At 41.2% G+C, this 27,364-nt stretch overlaps 1 protein-coding gene across 1 annotated transcript in view; it reads right to left on the reverse strand.

Annotated features, from left to right (window-relative positions):
* Positions 1-12,774: 12,774 nt before the first annotated feature.
* LOC117269852 (scavenger receptor cysteine-rich type 1 protein M130-like) overlaps positions 12,775-27,364 on the reverse strand; it is a 103,424-nt gene continuing 88,834 nt past the window's right edge. Inside the window, exons 5-9 of the mRNA XM_078161873.1 lie at positions 18,120-18,434; positions 17,739-18,026; positions 16,574-16,903; positions 13,971-14,053; positions 12,775-13,849 (exon numbers count right to left, since the gene is read on the reverse strand). Coding sequence (XP_078017999.1) covers positions 13,730-13,849; positions 13,971-14,053; positions 16,574-16,903; positions 17,739-18,026; positions 18,120-18,434 — 1,136 coding nt within the window. The 3' untranslated portion in view covers positions 12,775-13,729. The remainder of the gene's footprint in view (positions 13,850-13,970; positions 14,054-16,573; positions 16,904-17,738; positions 18,027-18,119; positions 18,435-27,364) is intronic.

A 27,364-nucleotide genomic window follows, 5' to 3' on the forward strand; every position in this document is an offset into this window, starting at 1 on the left:
AATGTCCCGCTCTAGTTTGGAGAATATGAGACAGCGCCTCCTGTCCTCTGTCAGATAATGTCCCGCTCTAGTTTGGAGAACGTGAGACAGCGCCTCCTGTCCTCTGTCAGATAATGTCCCGCTCTAGTTTGGAGAACGTGAGACAGCGTCTCATGTCCTCTGTCAGATAATGTCCTGTTATAGTCACATATGAATCCTCTGAGCTTGAAGCCCAGGCGTCACAGGTTAACTCCACTCTTCCTGCTGTACTCAAAGGTTCCACAGCCCTATGCGTCACTTCTCTGTAGAGCTCGGGTACAGCTGTGAGGGGGCGGAGTCACATACCTGGGTTCACATGTTTTTAGCGTGTAACAAAAGCCTTGGTTTTCAGCAGCACTGTATGAACGCAGATCTTTCACAGGAAGTAGGTGATGGACTGTGTCAGGGCCGTGGGCAGGTTAGGCAAATTCTATAGGCAGAGATACTGGATGAAGCGAGATACCCCACTCAGCTCACTTCCTGATTCAGTGACGTCAGCGCCATGCCTCCGTAGGAGACTTGCGGCAGCTCTGAATGTATTGTCGTCAATGAGGAAAATGAACGTGATCTCAATTTATGGTCAATTCTTTCGCCCTGTAGTCACTAAAATAAATATTGGGTTCGTTTTCCACAAGCCACACATCTTACCAACATTCTGATACTAAAGCTGCATTTTTCATCCGCACAGATCAAGAGAAAATTAACTTTGTTTGAGCCCTGTCCGTCTCAGAAAACAAGTTCTCGCGAGATCTTGTGATCTTGATAAACAGGCGGTAAAATCACAGTTAGCTTACAAACAGTTATTTACCGCTAGTAATAAATAAAAAATGCCCAAGCTTTGTGCAGCAATAGGCTGCAATAATAGGAAGAATGTATTTTCATTCCACCTGCTTCTCGATCCGCATACACAGACATCCACAGAGCCTCTGTTCAACACGGTGGTGGTGGGGTGGGTGGGGGAGGGAGAACAGGCTCTGATTGGAGGGAGAGCTAACCACGCCCACTTAGGAGACAGGAAGAGTAACCATTTTCTTAACATTGGATAAGCCTACAGTGGGGTATCTCCTTCATCCAATATCTCTGCTATAGGCGCCAGCATGCCAGAGGGCGCCAGGGAGTGAGGTGTTTTTTTTTGTTTTGTTTTGTTTCCCATTCTATTAAAAAAAATAGACAAGAATATGCTACAAAATAACAACAGTACATATAGTCATACGTCTTTAAATAATAATGAAATAATATTTCTAATTTAAATTTCTGCCTGCTTGGCATCCTTCTTCCTCTCTGGCAGGCAGCACCAATTTCGTCACAGTCCCTAACCGCGCCCCCCTCCCCCCACTACCTGCCGTCTTCTGTAATGTGATGCTGCTGAGTGACAAACTGAGTCAAGTGCCTCCTGCCATGCTAATGCCATCATGAAGAGGCTAAAGCCCTCTGGGCGCAGTACAAAAACAAAGAAAAGAGGAGAAGAAATGTGAACGAGACTGAGGTAATGATGTGATGTGATGAAACACTTAATTTAAAATGGTAGAAACACAACGTAAGTTACAGTTACTGAAGCACTTGCGAGCTAACGTCAGCTCATTAGCCACTAATGATTAGCGGTTAGGCTAACGTACAGTACTACTACATAAACTTACTGCGACTTCATTAGCCACTTGTTTTAGGAACACTTTCAGCATTCAGCTAGAGTTAATGTCAGTTAAAGTCCGTGTAAAGCAAATTCTGCTATTTTCTTCTAAACACATTAAATAGGTCATAAAAGTATTCCTCAAAATGTGTAAAAAAGCCTTTCAACCATTTACAATGGAATTGTGGAGCTAGGCTCCACAAACTGTTGTGTTTCTAGGTTTCAATTTTCTGGATTTAGTGGGCAGGTCTTAAATCATAGCCGCGTTACGTAACGGAGCTATCCCTGCTGCAAACACGCCCCCTGAGGCTGTAGCAGTATAAATACACACTCTTGTACAGTAGGTGGCGGTATGCACCTGGAAGTTGTTTGCGATCCGCCAATAAATTGAGAGAAGAAGAAGAAGAAGAAGAAGAAGAAGAAGAAGAAGCAGTAGTATAGAAAAGTAGCAGTTTCACTATATACATATATATATATATCACATTTTTCACGTCACTATATCACCGTGTAGACTAATCTGATGTTTGTTAAGTCTATAAACACAATGACTGAACAAACGTTACTATTTCTGTGTGCACGTTTAGCTGGGCTAACCATTAGCTGTTAGCCGTTAGCCATTAGCCGTTAGCGATGTCTGTAATAACTCAATAAACGGTCCGTGAAAAAAAAATTTTTTCCAGCGGATATCTTAGTTACAACATGATTGAGCTAGCAAAGCAGTTTTGTGTTGCTATGTGTGGTATTTATTCAGTTTTGGGAAATCACGATGTCTAGAAAGCATCAGTGGCTGCAGCTGACAGGGACAGCTAACAGCAGCAGCAAAGCTAACATCAGGACGTCATCTGTTAAAAGCCTCCTGTTGTCGGATACGACATGAAACTACTCCAGTTAGCTCAATCATGTTGTAACTCAGACATCCGCTGGAAAAAATATTTTCAGTCAGTGGAGCCAAACCGACACTCTCCCTCCCTGGATTACATCCTCCCGTTCCGCTGGCTGCCGGTGCGGGGTTACGTCTTTGTACAGTACACAGAGGCAGCTTCCCTCCCGCAAGTGGGCGTGGACTGAATAGCTGCAGCCTGGAGTCACGAGACAAGAGGCTGCAGACATCCCCTCCGGACACGCCCCCAGCGTTTCACAGCAGAGAGAAGTGCTTCCATGATTTTGAGCTAATTTTATATACTTAGAGATTTTTTTAATCTTTCAAATTTGGCTCAGTGATTAATGACACATATTTCTGTGATGTGACAAACATAACAGACATTTTTTGCTGCTTTACACGGACTTTAATGTTGCTCCCATCTTAGAGAAAGTTGGAAAGAAAGACTCAAAGTGTTTGGGGGAATGAATAAGCAACATAATTTAATATATTGGCCTATCTTTTCTTTTAATGTTTAGTGTGCTGATGCACAAACCACTCACTGTTTACCAGCCAGGCATATATTCATATACTGTATATTTATGTTTTCCAATTTTCAGATTTGTGATGTTACATTTGCATTTTTTATATTTTGGCTGTTTGATGTGTTTAAAATGTCATTAGATCAAGGCAGGCTGTAATGATAGGTGCTATTATCGTTATGCCATGATGGTTTCACAACAGCTATTTGATTAATATATTGTAAAAGCCCAGTTTGTCAAATATATGCATCTCCTCTTTCTAGATGCACTTCTGAAGTATTTGTCCCCCACCTCTGCAAATCCTGGGCCTACTAATGTAACTGCAGCCACCTCATCCACCTCAGCACCAAGTGATGCAGCCTCAAGTGCATCTCCCTCCCACACACAAACTGCCAGTGGAGAAATAAGATTATTTAGAGAATGTAGACTGTTAAGAGATTAACAAGTTTTTTTAATTTATTGTGAACTGTAAGTTAATATAACTTAAGTAATGTTCATGTTCTTTATTGCAATGCAACATTTGTTTAATAATTAATAAAATCCAGACATTTTTTCAGGAAGTTTTTGAAATGTTTCTTTAGTAGTTTTTGAAAACCGAGGTTTGAACCGAACCGTGAGTCGGGGGGGCGCCAGCAAATATCTTGCCTAGGGTGCCAAATTGGTCAGGCACGGCCCTGACAAGGGCTCTATGAATTCAAGATCAATAGGCTGACTGACCCATCATCAGCAGTGATGTGGGTGTTGTTGGAATGTCCTGATACAAAGGAAACTGAGCACAAAGGTGAAGCTCGTGATTTATCAGTCAATCTGCATGTCAGATAAGGTGTGGTCATGAGGGCGGTGGCTGAAACTATGAGACCTGTGTGCCTGAAAATCATTGGTGCATCTCAGGTTTCTTTAATCCATGTGACTATAGAGCACCATCTGTTTGACACGCATGATTCTCACTGTGGCACACAAACACTTCAGCAGTGGACAGGACACATGAAGAAGACAACTCAGAGTAGGAGACCTGATTTGATAGAGCTGATTTCTAAATGATGGAGGAGAGAGAAGACTGACTTCCTGTTGGGTTCAGTGTTTGTCTTCAAGAGGCTCATATAAAAATCTGGACATATGTGAACCAAATATTGTTCATCTCTGTCATATTTAAAGGGCGCGGCCTCAGCTGTGATAAACCTGTGGGAGGCGCATCGAGTCATTTTGTCACACCTGAACAAGAGACCCACGAAATACAACATTTTTCACCAGTTCTGATGCACTTGCAAAGTTCTGAGTTTCAAGCACCTTTAGCCCCCAAAAAGGCAACTTTTCTACATTTTATTCTATTTTATTTTATTTTATTTTATTTTATCTTAAGTCAAAAACTTCTATTTTATTTTTATTTTAAAGAGGCAACAGATAGGATTCTGGGTTTTTTAGCTTGGCGCCACCTAGCGTCAGTGGTGTTGCTCGCACTGTGGCAACGACCAAATTGAGCATGGGGATCAGAGATAATGAATAAAATGTAGGCTGTAAAGCCACCAGTATACCTCTATGGATATGTAGAATGAGAAGGTGTGTGAACACTCTACTAAATAAATGAGTAAAGAGACCGAGCAACAATTATCAGATTTATCTGAAGAAAAAACAAATAGTAATGCAAATAATTATAGCAGAATGCACAGTACCAGTACAAACAACTCACATTAAATGATACCAATATGTACAGTATCAGTACAAACAGCTCACAGTAAATGATATCATCATGAGCTGTTTGTACTGGTACTGTGCATTCTGCTATAATTATTTGCATTACTATTTGTTTTTTCTTCAGATAAATCTGATAATTGTTGCTTGGTCTCTTTACTCATTTATTTACGAATCCTGTCTGTTGCCTCTGTAAAGTTATCTTTTACACTTCTGGCTATTTGTCCTTCTAGCACCTAAAGATAAGGTTCAAGTGCTCCTAGTTAGTAACATGTAGATAAACCTAAATAAATCTAGCTAAACCTAGCTAGAGTACCCCACCTACCTCAGCTGGACACTTTGTGAAAAGTCCAAGTTCACAAACTGACGTATGTTGATGCTGAACTTACCTTTAAATTATTTCTTTGGTGTCAGTCGCTCAGCATCAGTGTTCTTGTTAATTGGACGTCTCAAATGAAAATGTTGGAAATACGACCAAGCCAGCTGCAAGTGAAGGCAGCACGTGTCAACATTTTAGAATGAAATGAACTTACCTTTAGCAGGAAGTAAAATTTCACAGGATATCATAATAAATATTCACTGCAACAAAGCACATCAAAGAAATGTACATTTTCAAACAGTGGTGGTTGTCTTGAAAGGGAACATGAGCAGTACTCCCACATTTCTGGCTGTTAGGAGCCTTTGTAGGACTCATAACAGGAAGTAGGAAAATAACATTAAAATATGACCTGGAAGCAGGAAATAACAAATTGTCAAATTGAGAGAACGACGACAATACGTTTTAATACCTGCTGCAAATGTAAGGACCTGGATCAGATGTCATTATTCAGATAACCTATGTAGATCCAGATCACACGTCATAAAACAGGTGTAAGTGGGGCCATTTAGTACTCCTACACAGGTGTTTACACCTGGATAAATACATCAAGCTAACTGCTGCAAACACTCAACACCTGAATACCTCAATTCAATGTTAAATTTCCCCGAGCTAACACCACCTGGATAAATACACCAGTGTTATTGAAACTTTAAGTTCTTAAATGAAAATGCAAATTGTGTGCTCGACCTTCAATGTTGAAAATACGACCAAAATAGAAAACAATTAGTACCTTACCTGACATGTGATCATTAACGTATCAATAATATTCATTAATTGTTGTGATAGTAATTTGTTTTATTGAATGTCTTGTTTTGTTTTTCTAAAATAATGGATTTGTTATTGTAATATTTTTTGATATCTTGTTTCTGTTTTGTCCATGTGTTTTTGAAGCTTTTGGGATCATCTGCTTTAATGTGAACTGCCAGTATATTTTCTTTTATTGATTTGTTTTGTTGATTTTGTTTCTTCTTTATATTGATTGGATTTATTAAAATGTGTTTATGTGCCACTTTGTTTTGTTGACGTGTTTTATGGAATCAACGTCTGTGCTGTTGATAATAAAGGAAGTTTTCTGTTCTGTTAACTTGGTAATGTGTTATTCTCAAAAGGTATTATAAAGCTCACTGTCAGAGCACAAGTTTAAATACTTACTAAATACTTTCAACCCGAAAAGTCCCCCAGATGGGGGACTTTGAGAGCGACTTTGCAAGCACAATGTGAAACAATGCACTGATCAGGAAGAATATAGTGATGTTGCACATCAAATTAAACAGCAGAACCTGGGCTACACGGCTGTAAAAACCCTTTTTACAAGCCCCAAACACAGCTCAAACAACAACTAAATAAACAACAACAAACCCAACTCCATACAGCACCGATATCCCGACCCACTCGGTATATTTCGGGCTCTAACTTGACCACATGTTACTCAAAACACACACCGTTCATCTCAAATGAAAGCTGAGACTCCACTGTGTCCACATATATGCACCAAATCACTCTACCACAAACCATCAGAGAGTACAGGCCAAAGAACAACAACAACAGAAATCATTTCGCCAAAATATATTCGTAATACCTCTTTTACCTTGTTGCTGGTGTTGATTCACGCTGCATTCCTGTATTACCGGATGTGGTCCGTCATTCAAATGAGTCTGGGCAGAAAAACTTGTTCCTTGGGAACAAAAACAATGACCACTCACAGCAGCCAACATCTCCCCACAATGCGTTCTGCTGACTCTGATTGGCTTACAGTGCTGTCAATCTCGTTCTGGTGGTGTCAATCACTCAAATCGTCCAAGCTGTCGCGGAGATACGGGCCTCCAAAGCTCAGAATAGAAACTCAAATGTTCAAATGTAGTAGGTGCATATTGGTCAGTTTGGAGTGGGAAATAGAGGAAAAAAACAAAACAGACAGTTGTATGTGTTTATCCTAAACATCAGTAGGGATTTACAGAAACAAAACATGAAAGAAATAGGATTGTACGTGACAAAAATCACATGCAAACATGGAGCAATTTTGGAGAGCTCGCCTGAATTTTCTGTACTAAAACCTCTCTTATATTGTTCTGCTTCACTTTATCAGAATCAACCTTTGCAGAGTTAATGTTCACATATTGTACTATGATGTGATAGAGGTTTAGAGCTGCAGCTGCATCATTCCAAAGGGAAACTCATCCTGAAAATGCTTTTTTTTTTTTAGGCGAACCTCAAAATATTTCATTTGTGCTGTGTGCCATCTTCATTTACTCTTCACATAACACATATACTGATATTTACACATCTTAACAAATCTCACAAGTGTTCCCTTTACCATGACACCACAAGTATTCAAATAGACCTTGTGGTTGCAGAGATATATTCATTTCATTATGGATATGCAATTTTCGAGCAGAGGTCTATAAAATAGGGTTAGGGTTTAAAATACTTTTTCCCAAATAATCACGCCTAGCTAAGCACCATTAGCCAACTAGGGCTACTTAACGAGAAAGAGTCATTGAAAAAGACATTAAATTACCACTTACTACCTATTCCAGTCTAAATACCATATGACGTTTACTCACCTACCTTAACAGGACGTAGCAGGATAGTTAGCCAACTACTCTAACAACTGCTAACAAACTCCTTCTGGCTGTCTACACAAACTAAACCAAGCTATCTACATTTATCCCACTAACAAAGTTACATGCTCATGTTAACGCTAACTTTGCTCACCAGGTCAGACTAACAAGCCCTAGCTAACTTTACAATACCTTGTCTAAACACCCACATCATTTCTCCTGGCTTACTATCATACTACTTCCTACCTACTCAACACCTGACTACCTCAGTTCAGTGTTCACTTTCCCCTAGCTAACACCACCTGGATAAATACTACTTCAGGAGTACAATCACTGCAGTGCTTCAGTCTCAAAACATAAAGGTAAACTGGTGTACTGGTACAAGTGGGACTGTGTTGACTGTGTTCATGAGAACAGTCCATTTGAACCACACACTGAGGTGGAATAAATCACTTTGTAAGTGGACACTTTGTGAAATGTCCAAGTTCACAAACTGTGACGTATGTTGATGCTGAACTTACCTTTAAATTCTTTCTTTGGTGTCAGTCGCTCAGCATCAGTGTTCTTGTTACTTGGACGTCTCAAATGAAAATGTTGAAAATACGACCAAACCAGCTGCAAGTGAAGGCAGCACGTGAAGACGTCCTCAGGTGATGACGAAAACGTCCTCAGGCAGGCCCGGACTGGCCCACGGTAGAACCGGGTGTTCCCCGGTGGCCTGGCCCCCAAACGGCCTGCTCTGGCCTGCCTGTCTTTTTTTTTTTTTCTCTCAAGGTGCGCTCTGCAGCGCAGGTGGCCGTGCCAGCTGGCAGAAATGATAGGTGCTTGTCAGTATTTGTCACAGCGATTGGTCAAAAAGGGTTTTTTGTAGATTCAAGACCTGATTAGTTTGTTTCGCTTTCCGCCCGCGCCCAGATCATCGCGCCTGTAAACTGAAAGCAGCTTGGTTGTGGAGAGTCAGGTGGAGCAGAGAGCAGAGGGTGTGTACCTGTGCCTGTGTGTGCAGACTGTGCAGTAGGAGCTCTGCAGCTCAGCAGCGCTGTTACAGTGGACCGCAAAAGAGGAAAGGTGGAGCTGAACGGGAGAGAGATAAAAAACAAAACAGGGCCATTGAGGAGGAGGCGGCCAAATGTCATAAACTTACAGATACGGCCTGAATTTGTCCCAGTCCGGCCCTGTCCTCAGGTGATGATGAAGACGTCCTCAGTTGATGATGAAGACGTCCTCAGGTGATGATGAAGACCTCCTCAGGTGATGATGAAGACCTCCTCAGGTGATGAAGACGTCCTCCAGCTTCAGTTTTTGGATGCATCAGTTTCTTATACGTTTGTATTGATATTTTCTAACAACTGTTCATCTTTTCTGTTTAAATAAAGTTTAACATTATTATAAGTTTCTAATCATCTGTTTTTCTGATGTACGGCTGGCGCCACCTGCTGGCCTAAAGGACACATCACTGCTGGTTTGTCTTCTCTCAAATAAAAACTGCGTGGTTATTAATTCATTCACTCATTTTGACCCAGTTTTAAATAATAAAACATCATTAACATAACTACTAATTATAAAACAGACTCACTAAAACAAAATCAATAAAGAAATTGTCCCCACATGGAGCCATCAGAATCAACATTGTCTAAATCCTCTTTGTTAGTTTAAAATAATTCATATCAGTGTTTTCTCATTGGCTGACCCGAACAAGGAGCTCAGAGACCAACGCAGACCGATCATGTGATGGAGCTGTTTTCGATGCAGATCTGAGGTCAGACTGTCACTGTTTCCTCTGTGAGCCCATAGACTGTGTTTTATAAAGTGTTTGTTTGATGGCTTTAATTCTTTTTATCGCTGTGTGTTAAAAGTGTTGTGTGTCATTGTAAAGTGCTGAGTCACTGTTAGAAAGAGTGTCAACAAATAACGTGTATAATCATCATTATTAATATTAATGTCACGTGTTGGTTGGCCCTCAGTTACAATCAGTGAATCCCTTTTCACATGTGATCAGTCAGTTGATGGGTGGGTATAAAAGCAGCGATCACAGTGCGTAAAGACGCACGACGGCTTATTCGGCACTGTTAGAGGATGTGGTGGATGGGAGACTGGAGGGAGCAGATCTTCAGGGACCAGCAGGACCTACTGGCCAACGATGATGAGTGGCTTATGAGCCGGTTCAGACTGCTGCGTGTGGTGCTGCTGGATCTCTGCGCTGCGTTGGGCCCGACGTTACAAAGACGCACCCGCAGGACCCAAACTGTGCCGGTGCTGCACAATGTGGCACAACTAAAGAATGTGCACACGGATGTTGACCCCGACCCTTGAGCCCTATCACAAGGCTTTTGAGCCAAATGCTGCTGCTGGGCGCCAGCGTCTGGATGTGACGCATCGTTTATGAACACAAGAGGTATGAATCAGTGAATCAGTGACGACACGTCTGCTGCTGCTGGATGGATGAGACGCACGAGGTGCAGGGCAGACGCTGGGCACGCTCTGCTGAGCTGCATCACCATCGAGCTCACTGGAACACCCAGGGACTACGAGAAAGAAATATAGTTTTCATTTTGAATAACGCCAGTTGTTTTGGATAACGTCTATATTGTGTTTGTACATATGTGTTTAAACACAACTTGAGTGCACGTGGTTTACAAATGACTGACCTCATCCATCAGCTCCATCTGCGCCCCCTCCGCCTCAGTGAGCACTCCACTCAGGAAAGATTTACTGATGATCTCTGCCAGTTTCTCACCCAGGGGGCTGAGCTCGGGTGGCCCACCACTTCTTGACCTCTGACACAGTCTGAAGCAGCAGCATTGACAGCATCTGCCACCAGCTGCCTCTCCACTGCATCTTTAGCCTTAGCAATGACACGTAGTGTGCCCAGCAAACATTTCCTGTTTCCAATCACACTTCATATCTGATCATTCACATGAAGGAACAGTTTGTGGTTCTTATCAGATCTGTTATCTGCTGACAGTGACAGAGTCCAATCTTCTCTGGTGAAGGCAAAGAAAGCAAACACAACATTTTCCCAACTAAGAGGAAACCACTTCAAATCAGCTCATTCACAGAGTTTGATAGTTTATTAAAGAGGCTTTATTTTCTTTGAACATAGTAGATGACACTGATCCATTTATTACAGTCATCTGCATCATTTCATCTCTCTGTGTATGGAAGCTTCCAGCAAACATGATTCAACAATGGTGACATCAACGCTGAATATCTGCCACATATTTGAACACAGAGCTGCACAGGTGAGTGGAAAGTTCTCCTTCTGATGGCGCTCAGCTTTGGTTCTGCTTGTTAAATGGTTGTGAGCAGACGGTCGCTGCAACACGTTCTCATCCCAAGTTGTCACATATCTCCGCTTTGTCACTGGCCTTTCACGTCTATGTATTACAGCTAGATAACCTGCTGATGATGTTCCGGCACGCCGCAACCAACACCACGACGTCAACAAAAGCACGTGGTTAGATTTAGAAAAACATCATGCTTTGACTCTACATTCACACGGGAAGCGAACACCAGGGTCTCAGCTGAAAGTCCAGGATTTGTTGGACCCATCCACCGCCCCTCCCATCCACCCTACAGGGCCTTTCATGCTCCTTATGTTACACCGTTACCGGCAGCATTTTAACCCGATGCCGTTCAGTGGCCTATCATCACAGCACAACAGGTTCTGTCTGGCCACGTCACAAACTGACGCCCTCCACTGCATATTATACTGTCATACATGACACCAAAATCACTGACAAAGCGGTGGTATTTGACGACTGCAGAATGAGAACAGGCTGGTCACATGGTGTCGTCTTTTCCACGTCCAATAATGATCCTCCTGGACCAACTTCACAAACCCCTAAAGTACTTTGTTAAAGTAGTGCTGGTACTAAATGTCTCTGTGCAGGTATGTGTTTTTAATTCTGTCCTAAAATGTCCTCATATTGTCTTTAATTGGTTGTAAACAGACGTCCTGAACTAACGTCCTCTGCACGTAGAATAAACCTCTCATTTTTGTTGTATTCTTTATGATCTCTGAAGGCTCCTGATACACGTGTTCATATCTTTATTCATATAATTTCATTAGTTATGGGGATATTTGGTATCAAATCCTTTCAGTTCAAAATTAAGCAACATTTTTATGAAATACACAAAATCCGTCATCACTAAACTGAGTAAAACCTTTATTAAAACCGCAAAATACTTCACGAAGAAAAAAAAGGCAAAACTCTTATAAAAGCAGCAAAATCATTCATTATTTCTATTTTGTTTTGTTTTGTTTGTCTGTTCATGGTTTTCTTTTTTCTTTTTGTCTTTAATAATGGTACCACACACCACTAAGTAAATTTCTACATCACATAATTAAGCTTTTTTTTGTTTATATTTAAATTTTTTTCATTACAATAGAAAATTCTTTCATCAAAAATCAGAAACATTTTTATGATTTAAGCAAAATTCTTATAAAAATGAATAAAACTCTTATAAAAGAAGCAAAATCCATCCATTCATTATTTTTATTTTGTTTTGTTTGTCTTTTGGTGGTTTTCTTTTTTTGCTTTTAATGATGGTACCGCACACCATTAAGTAAATTTCTACATTACATAATTAAGCTTCTTTTTTTTAATATTTCAATTTTTAAAAAAAAAAAATAAATAAATACAAATAATTACAATAGCAAATTCTTTCATGAAAAAATTAGAAACTTTTTTATGATTTAAGCAAAATTCTTATAAAAATTAAAAAAATTCTTGCGAAAGAAGCAAAATCAAATCGATAGATTTTTAAAAAAAAATTTTCTATTTAATGATGGTACCACACATAAATTTCTACATTAAACAATTAAGCATTTTTTAAAATATATTCTATTTTTTTTAAAATTTTTAATTACAATAATTACAATAGCAAATTATTTCTTCAAAAATTAGAAACATTTTTAGGATTTAAGCAAAATTCTTATAAAAATGAATAAAATTCTTATGAAAGAAGCAAAGTCAAATATTACTGATACTTTTTTTTTTCCCTATTTAATGATGGTCCCGCACACCACTAAGTAAATTTCTACATTACACAGTTAAGCTTTTTTTTGTTGTAAATATTTTTGTTATAAAATAAAAAAATATTTTATTTTTTAATTTTTTATTACAATAATTACAATTGTTAAGCAAATTATTTCATCAAAAATTAGAAACATTTTTATGATTTAAGCAAAATTCTTATAAAAATGAATAAAATTCTGATGAAAGAAACAAAATCATCAAATATTACTGATATTATTTTGTTAATTATTATTTTTTGCCTTTAATGACGGCACAGCTGAAGACAGACAGGAAATGTGGGAGGTTGGAATCAAACCTGTGTCGCTGCAGAGGGCTCAGTCTATATGGGGCGAACACTCTACCAGGTGAGCTACAGGTTGTCACATCCAGCACATCAATAAGTAAATTCCTTCGTTACACAATTAAGCAACAATGTTATGAAATAAACAAAATCAGTCATCACAAGATTAAAGGGGAACCACACCCATTTTCAGAATTCATACATGTCACTCCTGTGGTCTATGGCAGGTAAAAAGAAACATTAGTAAACATGTACAGCTTTCTGCTAAATCCAAAATCAATCTTGTGATGTCACAGGGTATAAAGTCTGGAGCTGCTCCGGTGACAATGACATGTTCTCTAATATTGATTGAACTTTCTGAAGTGTTTATTTTATTTCATATAAAACATTATCTGACCAACATTGTTCCTGATGGACCTGTGTTGGTGTATCTTTGGTTCTGAACGGCGCCGGCTGCTCCGACTCCAGTATACCTGCTTTCAAGTCTAGTTTTCAGATGAAACTTTATATTTGTGTTTTTAAAGATTGACGTCTTCAGTAGGAACCAATGGGCTCAGAGCTGACAGGAAGTCAGACAGTATGAAGAGACTAACACCTTGTTGATTTGGTCTTTTCATGTTGACAGTAAGAAAAATATAGTATATGACGTAATATCATAACTCCATCCTTCTGGTTTAAAGGGAACATGCGTATAAAAACCCATGTGGATGTGAGGTGAGCTCCTTGGAGGTGCTACTCTGCTCCCTGAGCTCCTTCCTCTTCAGTCGGCCCTCCTTCAGCTGCAGCAACACCCAGGTTATAATAATCCAGCTCAATGTTCTCCTGTCTGGCCACCTTCTGCCCCCTGCTGGCCTGGAGACACATGACAGCACACACATGTGACTTCCTGCATCACTCCTCTCTTCACTTCAATAAACACAGACTGAGTGCTTCATGTCAGTCACAGGTCTAAACAACAGACACATGTCAGTACCTTAAAGTAGAAGTAAAGGACCATATTCTCCAACAGCAGACTCAGCGGCAGGACGACGGCTCTGATGATGAAAGGTGTTGGATCTGAACAAACACATAGAAAGTCATTACATCTTTCGTTGTTCACATGATAAAGTCCTGTGAGAATAATCTGTAGAGATAAACCTGAGGTGACTTTAGTGAGATTTTTCTATGTGGGCTGACATGTGGGTGTTTCCCTACCAGACAGTAGGCCGATACAGTGAAGCCTCTAGCTGTACCTGTGACATTAAACAGTCAGTACTCAGGTGTAAACTAGAACAAACCACAAACAGCTTCAGTGTCTGGTTCTCTTTTGACCCTCGCTCAGTGTCTCACTATAGGAATCACCCTCTGCTGTGACCAATCACAGAAGCTCCAGCACGTCTGTTGGGATCACTGGACTCCACAGATGATTTTTGTTCATTTGTGTAACTCTAAACTGAACAGGTAAAGACTCGTCCTGTAAGTTCAGCCGTCTTAGAAAAGGGCTGCTGTGGCCTCCTTTGATCATCAGCCATTTGAACTCAGTTACTCAGGATACTTAACGTTTCACACCTCATTGTGAAGTTCCACCCATGGACCCAGTTTTCAATTACCATTGGTCACTGTGACATGCAACCCTGTGATGTCACCAGGCCAACAAACCCTCCAGAGCAGCCACACTGAAGTCTTCTAAATCAGTGGTTCTCAACCTTTGGTCAGTGATGTATACATCACTGACCAAAGGTTGAGAACCACTGATTTAGAAGTCAATGCTTTGTGCTGGTTAGGGGGTATACCCCCTAACCAGCACAAAGCATGTTTGGTTGAAAAAACCAGATGAAATACACAGCGCTGTGCCATCAGTGTCTGATTTAATAAACTTTGTAACTAGACACTTTCAAATTTCAAACATTTGAAAATTCATCAACAAAACATTTAAAACTCAGTGTGCATATTATTGCTCATTTGTAGTGGTTTCTTTTGAACTATTTGGAAATACAGATATAAAAATAACTAAAGACTTTTTTAATTTTTTTTTGAATGGATGCTAATTTTAAATATATCTTTTTTAAAATCTCACGTACACCTGGAGTGCCTTCACATACCCCCAGAGGTACAGTACCCCCATTTGAGAACCACTGTTCTGAACGGTAAAAGACACCAGACAAGTTAGCGCCTTTAGCAGACACAAAGTTTACAAGCTAACTTTCCAAGCAAAGAAGAACAAAGCCTTGTTAGCGCTTAACTGCTAAAGGTGTGTTCACACCGGACCTGTTTTTTTTTTTTTTTGCTGTCGCTCGGTTTGCCCCTTTGATATCGCTTCATTGCTCAGTTGCAATTGCTCGTCAATGTGGCAGAAATCAAGAGACTCGCTTTGATGATCATTGAAGCGATCAGGGAATTTTGGGGGGAATTTTCTTTGGAAACGAAAATGTATGCTTTGGTGTACTTTTACAGAGTTTTGCAATATGTATAGCCACCTGTAGGGCCTATGTATCAAAATGTATAACTTTCAGCAGCGCTCTGCCGCGGTCGGAGGTATAAATGCTCAGAAGTCTAGTGTGTTTCATTTTTGTAACTTAAAGGCTTCTGAAAACATACAAGACACATTTTTAGTAAAAGTCATAGGAAGAGAAGCTTGTAGGTTTTATCTAAACAGAGTTATTTGTATTATAGAAACCGTTGTGGCGACTCTAGGACAAGTGCACTTACATTGATCACTTCCATAAAATAAAACGAGAAATTGGAGAAGATTGAAAAAAATTGTTAAAATTAAATTAGGGAACTGATCACAGATGTATTGTCTCTGTGTGTTTTTACATCTATTATTGCTTTTAATTTGCAGCTATACTTTTAATGAAGCTGACATGTCATGATAGTCAAGAACCCCCCGGGATTCCGGGATTACGGCAGCCAATCAGCGTTGAGCTGCAAGCGACAGGACCCAGCGAAATACCGCTCCAGATGAGATTTCTCATCTCAAGCGACGAGTCGAAAATCGCTCTGTCGCTCTGTCGGTGTTGCTCGGAGCCCGAGCGACTTTTCTCCCGGGCGAATATACGCTCAATCGCCCGTTTGCATTGACTTTGTATGTAAACTCGTCACTAGCGAAAAAAAACCCAGGTCCGGTGTGAACACACCTTCACTCTGTAAGGACACACAGAGAGAACAGCTTCCTCTGCACCACTGGAACACGCTGCACAACAAAGCAACTCTTCCCTCCATTCGTGGACTGATAACGTAACAACTGGGCAGAGCATTAGTACAAAAGCACAGGCTGAGCAAGACTGTTGACTTTTGTCAGTGTCTGATGTGGTGGCAGTGGAGCTTTTGTGATTGGTCACATCAGTCTCACAGTAACACCTCACTGAGTTGTCAGAGAACCAGAGTTATACTGGTAACCAAACATGCTCAGTCCTACAGTAAATTGTTGCTGTTGCCACTGAAACACTTTGTATAAGTTTGGTTACTATATGACATGTGTGACACAATGACAGTCGTCACAGTGTCATTCCAGAAACAACATGTGGTCAGCTGATCCTTTTCAGTCAGTGTGGACCAATCATCTTTTCCAAACCTGCATGTAAACAGTCAGCTTACCTGAGACAGTGACGGAGAGCAGACGGCTCTCAGAGGAGAAGTTATGAGAGAAAACATAGAGGTGATAAACACAGCTGTAGCTTCCTTGGTGGGCGGGCTCTGCTTCAGGAAACAGGAAGTAGGCAGAGTGATTGACAGCTGGTTGGGTGTAGTTGTGTGTTGAGTTGGAGGAGGTGAAGGTGAGCTGGAAGGAGCCTCCTGGGTACTGTGGCTGGATGGAGCAGCTGATGGTGAAGTTGGAGCCTCTGAACACCTGAAACCCCTGCTGCTGGGCTTCGGAGACCCCGTCCATGGAGGAGGACACAGAGATGTTGGGCTGAAGCAGCAGGTCTGTAAATACAGAGAGATGATTGGCTGAAGCAGCAGGTCTGTAAATACAGAGAGATGATTGGCTGAAGAAGCAGGTCTGTAAATACAGAGAGATGATTGGCTGAAGCAGCAGGTCAGTAAATACAGAGAGATGATTGGCTGAAGCAGCAGGTCTGTAAATACTGGGTCAGCACCAATAGTACGTCGTGGTACACCTGCAGTGTTCCAATTAGGTGGAGTCTGCACTCCTTTTGACAGTTATCGTAGCCAGTAGATACGCCACATCCACTGCTAAATTTAAGCGTTGACGTCACCACGACCACATGACTCATACAAACACAAATGAAAGCTGTGTAAATGGAGTGGAGTCTGTCAGCCAGTGGCAGCAACCACGTAACTGTCAACTGACAAAACAAACAACACTGTTGGTCTACAGGTCAAAAGCCAGGGTGGCTTCCTGAGATGACAAATAGTTGCCTGCATAGACAGTAATGCTGACAATTTGATTTTATGTAAGTCTTATTCATTTCCCTTCACTTGTTTGTGTTTGTATGAGTCATGTGGTCGTGGTGACGTAAACGCCGCTCTCTCTGCTGAACTTCAGCAGTCAGTCCGGTGTATCTACTGGCTATGATAACTGTCTGATGGTGTGCAGACTACATTCATCTGGTGCACCGCAGGCGCACACTAGACCCATTGGCTGAAGAGGGATGGATGGACGCTCACTTCTCTTTAGGAAGTCATTTACATTTAAGTCAAATAGAAACCACTGACTGTCACTGTGACAGAGGAAGGAACATACTGGAAACATTGCTGTCACTGATGATGTCACTGATGATGTCACTGATGGGCTTACCTGAGCAGGTGAGATTCAGGACGAAGGAAGAGGAAGATGATGTTGCACACTCCCTCAGAGCAGATCCAGAGTGAACACAGTCAGACCTGATCCTCCACACAGGTCTGTCTGAGGACTCCTCTCTCTCTCCTACAGAAACAGCAGAGCCACAGTCCAGATCTCTGCAGACAACACCTGCTGTCTTCAGGGTCCAGTCAGGGTAAAAGCCTATCACTGGTCTCCAGTCTCCCTGTTTCACCTCCAGTGTTCCTCCACAACGACTGTGTCCTCCCACCAACCTGACAGGCTCTGAACAGAAACCAGAGAGTCATCAGTAAAAGAACAAAGTGAGTTTCATTAGAAGAGAAATGAACCAAATCAAAGCTGCAGCTCCTCTTCTACCTGAGCAGGTGAGTCCAACAGCTTTGCCAGGTGAGCAGGTGTTTCTATCTGAGCCTGAGCTTCTACAGTCCAGGAGAGCAGACTCATGGCCTCCACACTGGAACTCTTTGGTCCACATTGGAGCCTCCACTTCTCCATAGAGCGCCCCCTGGAGGACTGAAGGAGCCCCACAGCCAAGCTCCCTACAGACCACCTCTGCATCCTGCTGGTCAAAGTCAGCTTCACACACTGAGGACCACCTCTGGTTAGACTGGTTAGACTTCACCTCCAGTCTGCCTGAGCACAGACTGGTCCCATCCACCAGCCTGACAGAGTCTGGAGAGATAATAGAAGATAAAATAGAGAGAGATAAAAGACACCAGACACTAAATAAAAAGATGTCATCAAACAACAATTCACTGATTCAAACTGGACTCACCACAATTCCAACATCACTTCATCATTAACAACAGAACACGTCTTTATAAGACCACAGACTGCAGCTGTCTGACATCACATTTACATTTCATACTCTCTAACATACGTTATCCATTTCTCTGTCCATTTTTTTTTTCTGAGATGATCTGTAACCCACAATAAAAATGTGATCCCTAAAATCTCAAAGGGATAGGGTCTGGACTCTCTCCTCGTTAAAGCTATGGTCTACGTTTAGAAAGACGATGAGAAAGATTTGAAAAAAGCATGCCCCCTCCCACTCACACACCCCTCCATCTGTGCTCCATGATCCCTCCCCTCCGAGCTCATGTCCCCCTCCCCTTGGAGCCTCCTAACGACACACCCCCTCCCGCAAAGCAACGTACAGTTACATACAGCATACAGTTATCTATATCACAACATCCACAATAAAAACAAAATATTACCTGTACAACAAAAACTCTGTTGTATCAGCATCACTTTTCAGGCCCAGATCTTGCCAGAGCTTTCTCCATCGGTCAAAGGATGACCCGATGTTTACTCTGCTTTGAGCCCTCAATTTGTCGCATTTCCTCTTCGTTTCTGCCTTTTCAGAGGCAGACTTGCACTTCTTTTTGGCCTTTGCCAGTGGGGCAAGCAGAGGCCGCTTACTGCTGTCGCTCTCTTTATTTCCATATCGAAACTCGTGTAGCTGAATCGCTCAGGGCCTTACAAACTGCTCGTACTTTCAAATGTGGAGGGGGGTTGGGACGAGGCGGGACAAGGAGCAGAGGAGTGTCAGAATGGAGTGAGGGGATTGGACGGAGGGTAAGAGAGAGAGAGTTCAAATTTGAGCAAGGAGTAATTCCCATGCATACCAGATGGCTGTGATTGGTCAATTCTTTTGCAGGCCTGTAGCCGCCAGAGAGAATGGATTTTTTTTGGTTCCTTTTGCTCTTCACATTTAACCCTTTTCCACCAAAACAGCTCCAGTGCTGGTGCTGAGCTGGTGCTGGTTCTCAGTTGGTTCAACTTGCGAACCAGCTGAGAACCAATTTGTTTTTCCACGGCTCGAGGTGGTTAGGGTGCCACGTCATCGTGTCACTGTATATGTCAGTTACGTCGAACAACAACAAAAACGATGGCGGACCACATACTTGTGCAGCTGTTACTCCTGGCACTACGAGGCTTCATCGGCATCCAAACACGGCAGATACATCATATTTGTGCTGCTCGACAAGATTTGTATGGACGGCGATTACATTCCAGAAGACAGGTAATAACCTAACACGGTTTGTCTCTTAATAACACTGAACGTGACATTGTTATGTTAGCCTTTGTTGTAAGCTAACGTTAGCTGGCAGAGCACAGCTAATTCACAACGCAAATGTGTATGTGTACTTATTTAGACAACTGAGGGCTAGTTTATTGTAGTTTCAGCTGGACAAAAGAGGATGCTTAGCTCTGTGAAATGAACATTCTTGGTTTGTCACTTAATTTTCTTGGTCATTTTGGCTGTGTTCATGTATACACACACATATATATATATATATATATATATATATATATATATATATATATATATATATATATATATATATATATGTATGTTGGGATTCACAGGACCACAGATGATTCATCATTTGGTAAAATCATCACTGGACATTTAAAGGCTTTTTCCTCTGCATGCTCTTTGTCTTCAAACAAAGAGAGCTAGGTGACACCCATCTCCACAGGAGGTCTCACCTCACACCTCAGTGAGACACAAGTCTCACAACTTGATTGGACAGGACTTTTACAGTGACATGTGACTCTGTGATGTCACAGGCATGTAGAAGTTCTGCTCCCTCCAAGCCTTTTCTCTCTCTTGCTCCAGCTGTTGAACAGCTCACACCTTTTCCCGGCTGGGCCTGGAACAGTCCAGAGGCCCAGACCCTTGCTCCATAGCCCAAACCACTAAAGGGAGGGCAATGGATCATAGACTCTCTGGCAAACACAAGGTTTGCAACTAGCTTTCCAGCAACAAGGAACTAAGTGAGTTAGCAGCCAGCGTCTAACTCTGCTAAACCCTGAGCGACCAGCTTCCTCTGAGTTTCACATTTGGAACAAAGGACCCAACAAAGACTGCAGCTGGAACCATCTTCCCAACCTTCTTCTGCCGGCTAACAAAGCAGCACACCACCAAGTGACTCTTTGTTCCATCCATTCAAGGATCGGTAATGTAACAACTGGGCATAGCTTATCACAGCTTTACAGACAAAGCAAGACTGTTTGACTTGTTGTATGTGATTTAATCCTGTTCATTGAGTTATTGTTGTGATAGTTTGCAGTTAGGTCATTGATTAGTTGGCTTCGCCAAAGCTAAGTGTTTCGTTTGCTAATACTGTTCACAAACAGATTCTTGCACACAACTAAACAATCTCTGCCCTAATCCAGACCGTTTGCAACACACGTCACATTGACACAGACTCATTAACAAACAGGCTTTCAACAGAGCTACATCCAAACAGGAATCTCAAAGTTCTTGCTTCTTTTCCTTTGTCTTTGTCCTGACGACACCTCCCCCGAAAACTGAAGCAGCCTTGATTCGGCCATTTTGGTAGTTCTCTGTTGTCAGCCATTTTGTTTTGTAGGCCAAACGGCTCCTTGATCACCACACCCGCCTTTGTCTTTCTTTTCTCTCTCTCTCTCTCTCTCTCTCTCTCTCTCACACACACACACACACACAACACACATATACACACCAAGCTATAGTTAGTTAGAATTTGTGTGTTTTGGTTTGCTTTGCTAGTTTGTGAATAAATATAATTCTTTGGAATCATACCTGCTGTCTGTTTAATGTTGCACAAGAGTGAATGAATAGTCAACCTCTGCTGCGTAAAGAACTCCGAAATCTTTCAGGTGTTACTGTTAATTTTGGTTGTTGTCATTAATTTAATTATTAATCAAACTCCAAATTAATAGTTTAGCCTTTTTTATGAGACTGATATCTTTAACTGGCTATCATTTTTCCCTTTACGGGAATGGTGCCCCACGAGGTGATTTAATGTTAATTAAGTCACATTATTTAACATGATTATTAATTATTAATAATAATTATTATTTCCAATAGCCAATTAAATCCCTACATATTTGGTGCCTCTTGGTGAGACCTAATATATTGATCCCAACATATTTGGTGCTGCCGTGTGAAGCCCGAATTTATGATCCCAACGTATGTATATATGGCATCAACAGAACGTAATAAACTCAGTAGAATGCTATATTACACTTAAAATGTGCTGTACATTTCCTCATACATTAAATGTACAGCACATTCACATGCTATGAATGCAGAGCTGCAAGACCCTGTATGTATCTGCATATACACACATTTATGTACAGACACTCATGCGCATACACATTTATTTGAGGCGTAAGGGTTAAATAGCATGATGGATGTTCATTTTAGTATTGATCGCTCTCCACTCAACATGCTTATTTACCTATACATTTTTGTCCTACCCCATGCAGAGCTGGCTCATGAAGCCCTTTGCGGACACTGGCAGATTGACCCCCGAACAACACACTTATAACTACAGATTAAGAAGTGCACGGTCAGTTGTGGAAATGGCTTTTGGGAGATTGAAAGGACGGTGGAGGTGCCTCCTAAAAACCTGCCATTCAAATGTTTGTTTTATTTAGTTCTGGTTGTGTATGATGCACATGTTTTGGCTGCTACTCTCCATTGTTTTTGCTGTTTTGTTGCTGCTTACCTGACAACTTTTGTATTGTTTCATCCTTCAGTTCAATAAATTCATAGAAATGATGATGTCATGTTCTCATTTCTTTATAAACACAGTGACTGAAGACATCTATGAAAAGTATCTTCATAAATGGGTAACCTGTTGAGTTCTTGACTTGTTTTTACTAGCTTTACTTGAACTTATTACACAGTTAAATTGTACATCATTAAGTGAAAACATACAGAAGCAGACATTTCTCTTTAGAAAGGAATTTATTTATATACAAAAAACAAGCTAATGATAAAAGTGACAAGTGTACATTGAATGTGCAAAACTAAAACTTCCCATGAAACAGAACTGCTCATTTCTGGGCTTGGGCCTCCATCACAGACACCATGTGCCCCATCAGTCCAAGAAACACACTGGTGTCAGTCTCCAGCTTCTGCAGCAGGGCATCATTCAGGTCCTTGCTGTGCTGCGAGAACCTCTCGTCTGCCCTCTCCAGGTATTCAAGCAGCTCTGTGTTACTTCATTTTCCCTGTGTACAAGAATAGAAGAATCAGTTTAGAAGTTTTTCATTAAGTCTTAAGTAGATAAACACAGGTTCAGCAGTACAATGTAACAAACATGTCAGCTCAACAATCAGCACTAGTCTTACAACACAATATATAGACCTCACACCATATTAACAGTGACAAATGTACATAGTATTGCTGATTGGAGCATGTAGCTGCCCTGGTTCAATGGCAGCAGTCATGGGTGGTAGGGGATTGTGTATGAATGATTGTTCATTTATCACAGCACATATCTATATTATCAAGTCATACTTTTAGGTATATCTCCATGTCTGCATAGTGTCTGGTGAGACAAACTACTGGATAAACAGCAGAACAACTCTTACCTGGTCTGGTCTGGTGGCTTTGACCTGAGCTGCTGGATGGTGTTGGCAAGCTGCAGTGGAGTGGCGACGTTAGCTCCAAGTTAGCATTGTCTTGTTCAATGGTAGATAACTCTGTAGACCACATGAACAGGGCTTTAAACAGTGACTTGTCCACTACACATTATACAATGTTTACCCAACTGAAAGTGGGGCTGGTCGTTGAGCCAATGGCTAAGTAACTTGCTAACGTTAGCTAATGTTAGCAAGGCTTATCTGTTAATCAGTTAACATTAAGCCAAGCAGACATCACAAACAATAGCTGTGTCCCAATTTAGGACCGCATCCTCCGAGGGACACAGGCCTAAATTGGGACACAGCTGTTATCTGAAGAAACTGGTAAAACTAAACAACTATGTGCAAGGTGAAAATGTTTGAAAAGAAACTTACTGGGGTCCGTTTGCGGCAGTGTTACGCTTTCGTCCACCATCGCTTCCAGCATTCATTGCAGTGGCTGGGTGGCTCAATAACCCAGCCCCCTTCCCTGTGACGTATGTGGTTCGTTCTTCTAGTCCAGCTAAGAACTGGTGCCACTCTGGAACCAGTTTTTCTGGCCCAGAGCCAGTTCATGTTAATAATAATGATCAATCTTTCTAAACGTACTAAACGTAGACCATAGCTTTAAGTTTGCAGACGACATGACCGTGGTGGGTCTCATCAGAGACGATGATAAGACAAACTACAGGAGCGAGGTGAGCCACCTGGCCTTGTGGTGCAGCCACAATAATCTCTCTTTGAACATGGAGAAAACAAAGGAGATTGTTGTTTTGATTGTTTTATTTGTTATAGTGTACCGTGCTCCTGGCCCGTATTCTGAATTTGTATCTGAATTCTCAGAGTTTTTATCCAGTTTAGTTCTTAAATCAGATAAAGTTATTATTGTAGGCGATTTTAACATTCATGTCGACGTTGATAATGACTCCCTGGCTACCGCGTTTATCTCATTAATAGACTCCATTGGCTTCAGTCAGGGTGTACATGAACCCACTCACTGTTTTAACCATACCCTCGATCTAGTTCTGACGTATGGAATTGAAATTGATAACCTAAAAGTCTTTCCACAGAATCCCTTGCTATCAGATCATTATCTGATTACTTTTGATTTCTTTTTACTCGATTACACGCCACTCAGCAACAGTTACTATACTATATGTTTATCAGATAGTGCTGTCACAAAATTTAAGGAAAAGATTACTTCGTCGTTAAATTCAATACCAATACCTTCAGTAACAGAGGTTTCCCGTGCCGACTTTAACCTCTCCCAAATTGATCATTTTGTTGATAGCGCCGTAGGCTCGCTGCGAACAACGCTCGACTCTGTAGCTCCTCTTAAAAAGAAGTTAACAAAGCAAAGAAAGTTTGCTCCTTGGTATAACTCTCAAACCCGTAGGTTAAAACAAATATCGCGAAAATTTGAAAGGAATTGGCGATTAACCAAACTGGAAGAATCTCGTTTAATCTGGACAGACAGTCTCAAAACTTATAAGAGGGGCCTCCGCAATGCCAGAGCAAACTATTACTCAGCATTAATAGAAGACAATAAGAATAACCCCAGGTTTCTTTTCAGCACTGTAGCCAGGCTGACTGAGAGTCAAAGCTCTATTGAGCCTTGTATTCCTTTAGCCCTTAGCAGTAATGATTTTATGAGCTTTTTTAATGACAAAATTCTAACTATAAGAGGCAAAATTCATGACCTCCTGTCCTCAGATGGTAGGCCTACCTATCTAACCTCAAACACAGCTGTAGAATCTAATATATATTTAGATTGCTTCTCCCCAATTTCTCTTCAAGAATTGACCGCAGTGATTTCTTCATCTAAATCATCAACGTGTCTCTTAGACCCCATCCCAACTAGGCTACTTAAGGAGGTCTTTCCTTTAGTTAACACTCATATATTAGATATGATCAATATATCCCTATTAACAGGCTATGTACCACAGTCTTTTAAGGTAGCTGTAATTAAACCTCTCCTAAAAAAGCCCACCCTGGATCCAGAGGTGTTAGCCAACTATAGACCAATATCTAATCTTCCCTTTATGTCAAAGATCCTTGAGAAAGTAGTCGCAGACCAGCTGTGTGATTTTCTCCATGATAATAATTTATTTGAGGAATTTCAGTCAGGATTTAGAGTGCATCATAGCACTGAGACAGCACTAGTTAAAATTACAAATGACCTTCTGATTGCTTCAGACAAAGGACTCGTCTCTGTCCTTGTTTTATTAGATCTTAGTGCGGCGTTTGACACAATTGACCATCAAATTCTACTGCAGAGACTGGATCACTTAATTGGCCTAAAAGGTTCTGCACTAAGCTGGTTTAAATCTTATTTATCTGATCGTTTTCAGTTTGTTGACGTTCGTAATGAATCATCCTTACGTACCAAAGTTTGTTTTGGAGTTCCGCAAGGTTCTGTGCTCGGACCAATCCTATTTACTCTATATATGCTTCCTTTAGATAACATCATTAGAAATCACTCTATAAATTTCCATTGTTATGCGGATGATACTCAGTTGTATTTATCGGTGAAGCCAGAAGAAAGTAATCAATTAACTAAACTCCATAACTGCTTTAAAGACATAAAAAATTGGATGAGCACCAATTTCCTGATGTTAAATTCAGACAAAACTGAAGTTATTGTTCTTGGCCCCAAACAACTCAGAGACTCTTTATCTGATGACATAGTTTCTCTAGATGGCATTGCTCTGGCCTCTAGCACTACCGTAAGAAACCTCGGAGTAATATTTGATCAAGATTTGTCTTTTAATTCTCATTTAAAGCAAACCTCACGGACTGCATTTTTTCATCTGCGTAATATTGTGAAAATCAGGCCTATCCTGACCCGAAAAGATGCAGAAAAATTGGTCCACGCTTTTGTTACCTCAAGGCTGGATTACTGTAACTCTCTATTATCAGGTAGCTCTAGTAAGTCCTTAAAAACTCTCCAGCTAATTCAGAATGCAGCAGCTCGTGTACTAACAGGAACTAAGAAACAAGATCATATTTCTCCTGTTTTAGCTTCTCTGCACTGGCTCCCTGTAAAATCCAGAATTGAATTTAAAATCCTACTGTTAACTTATAAAGCTCTAAATGGTCAAGCTCCGTCATATCTTAGAGAGCTCATAGTGCCATATTATCCCACCAGAACACTGCGCTCTGAGAACGCAGGGTTACTCGTGGTCCCTAAAGTCTCCAAAAGTAGATCAGGAGCCAGAGCCTTCAGCTATCAGGCTCCTCTCCTGTGGAATCATCTTCCTGTTACGGTCCGGGAGGCAGACACCGTCTCCACATTTAAGACTAGACTTAAGACTTTCCTCTTTGATAAAGCTTATAGTTAGGGCTGGCTCAGGCTTGCCCTGTACCAGCCCCTAGTTAGGCTGACTTAGGCCTAGTCTGCCGGAGGACCCCCCTATAATACACCGGGCTCCCTCTCTCTCCCTCTCTCTCTCTCTCTCTCTCTCTCTCTCTCTCTCTCTCACTCTCATCCTATTACTGCATCTTGCTAACTCGGCCATTCTGGATGTCACTAACTCAGCTTCTTCTCCGGAGCCTTTGTGCTCCACTGTCTCTCAGAATAACTCATATCACAGCGGTGCCTGGACAGCGTGACGTGTGTGGTTGTGCTGCTGCCGTGGTCCTGCCAGATGCCTCCTGCTGCTGCTGTTATCATTAGTCATTAGTCATACTTCTACTGTTATTATACACATATGATTATTGTCACACAAGTATACTGTCTGATACTAATACATACTTTCAACATATTGTACCACAGTAGCCAGAACTATAACTATAATATTATTACTTTCATTAATGTTGTTGTAAGCTACTGTCATTACCTGCATCTCTCTCTCTCTCTCTCTCTCTCTGTCTCATTGTGTCATATGGATTACTGTTAATTTATTATGCTGATCTGTTCTGTACGACATCTATTGCACGTCTGTCCGTCCTGGAAGAGGGATCCCTCCTCAGTTGCTCTTCCTGAGGTTTCTACCGTTTTTTTTTCCCCGTTAAAGGGGTTTTTTTTTTGGGGAGTTTTTCCTTATCCGCTGTGAGGGTCTTAAGGACAGAGGGATGTCGTATGCTGTAAAGCCCTGTGAGGCAAATTGTGATTTGTGATATTGGGCTTTATAAATAAAATTGAATTGAATTGTTGTCGACTTCAGGAGAGCGCGCACCCAGCATTCCCCTCTGAC

The sequence above is a fragment of the Epinephelus lanceolatus genome, chromosome 19 (genome assembly GCF_041903045.1).
Source record: "Epinephelus lanceolatus isolate andai-2023 chromosome 19, ASM4190304v1, whole genome shotgun sequence".
NCBI lineage: Eukaryota > Metazoa > Chordata > Actinopteri > Perciformes > Serranidae > Epinephelus > Epinephelus lanceolatus.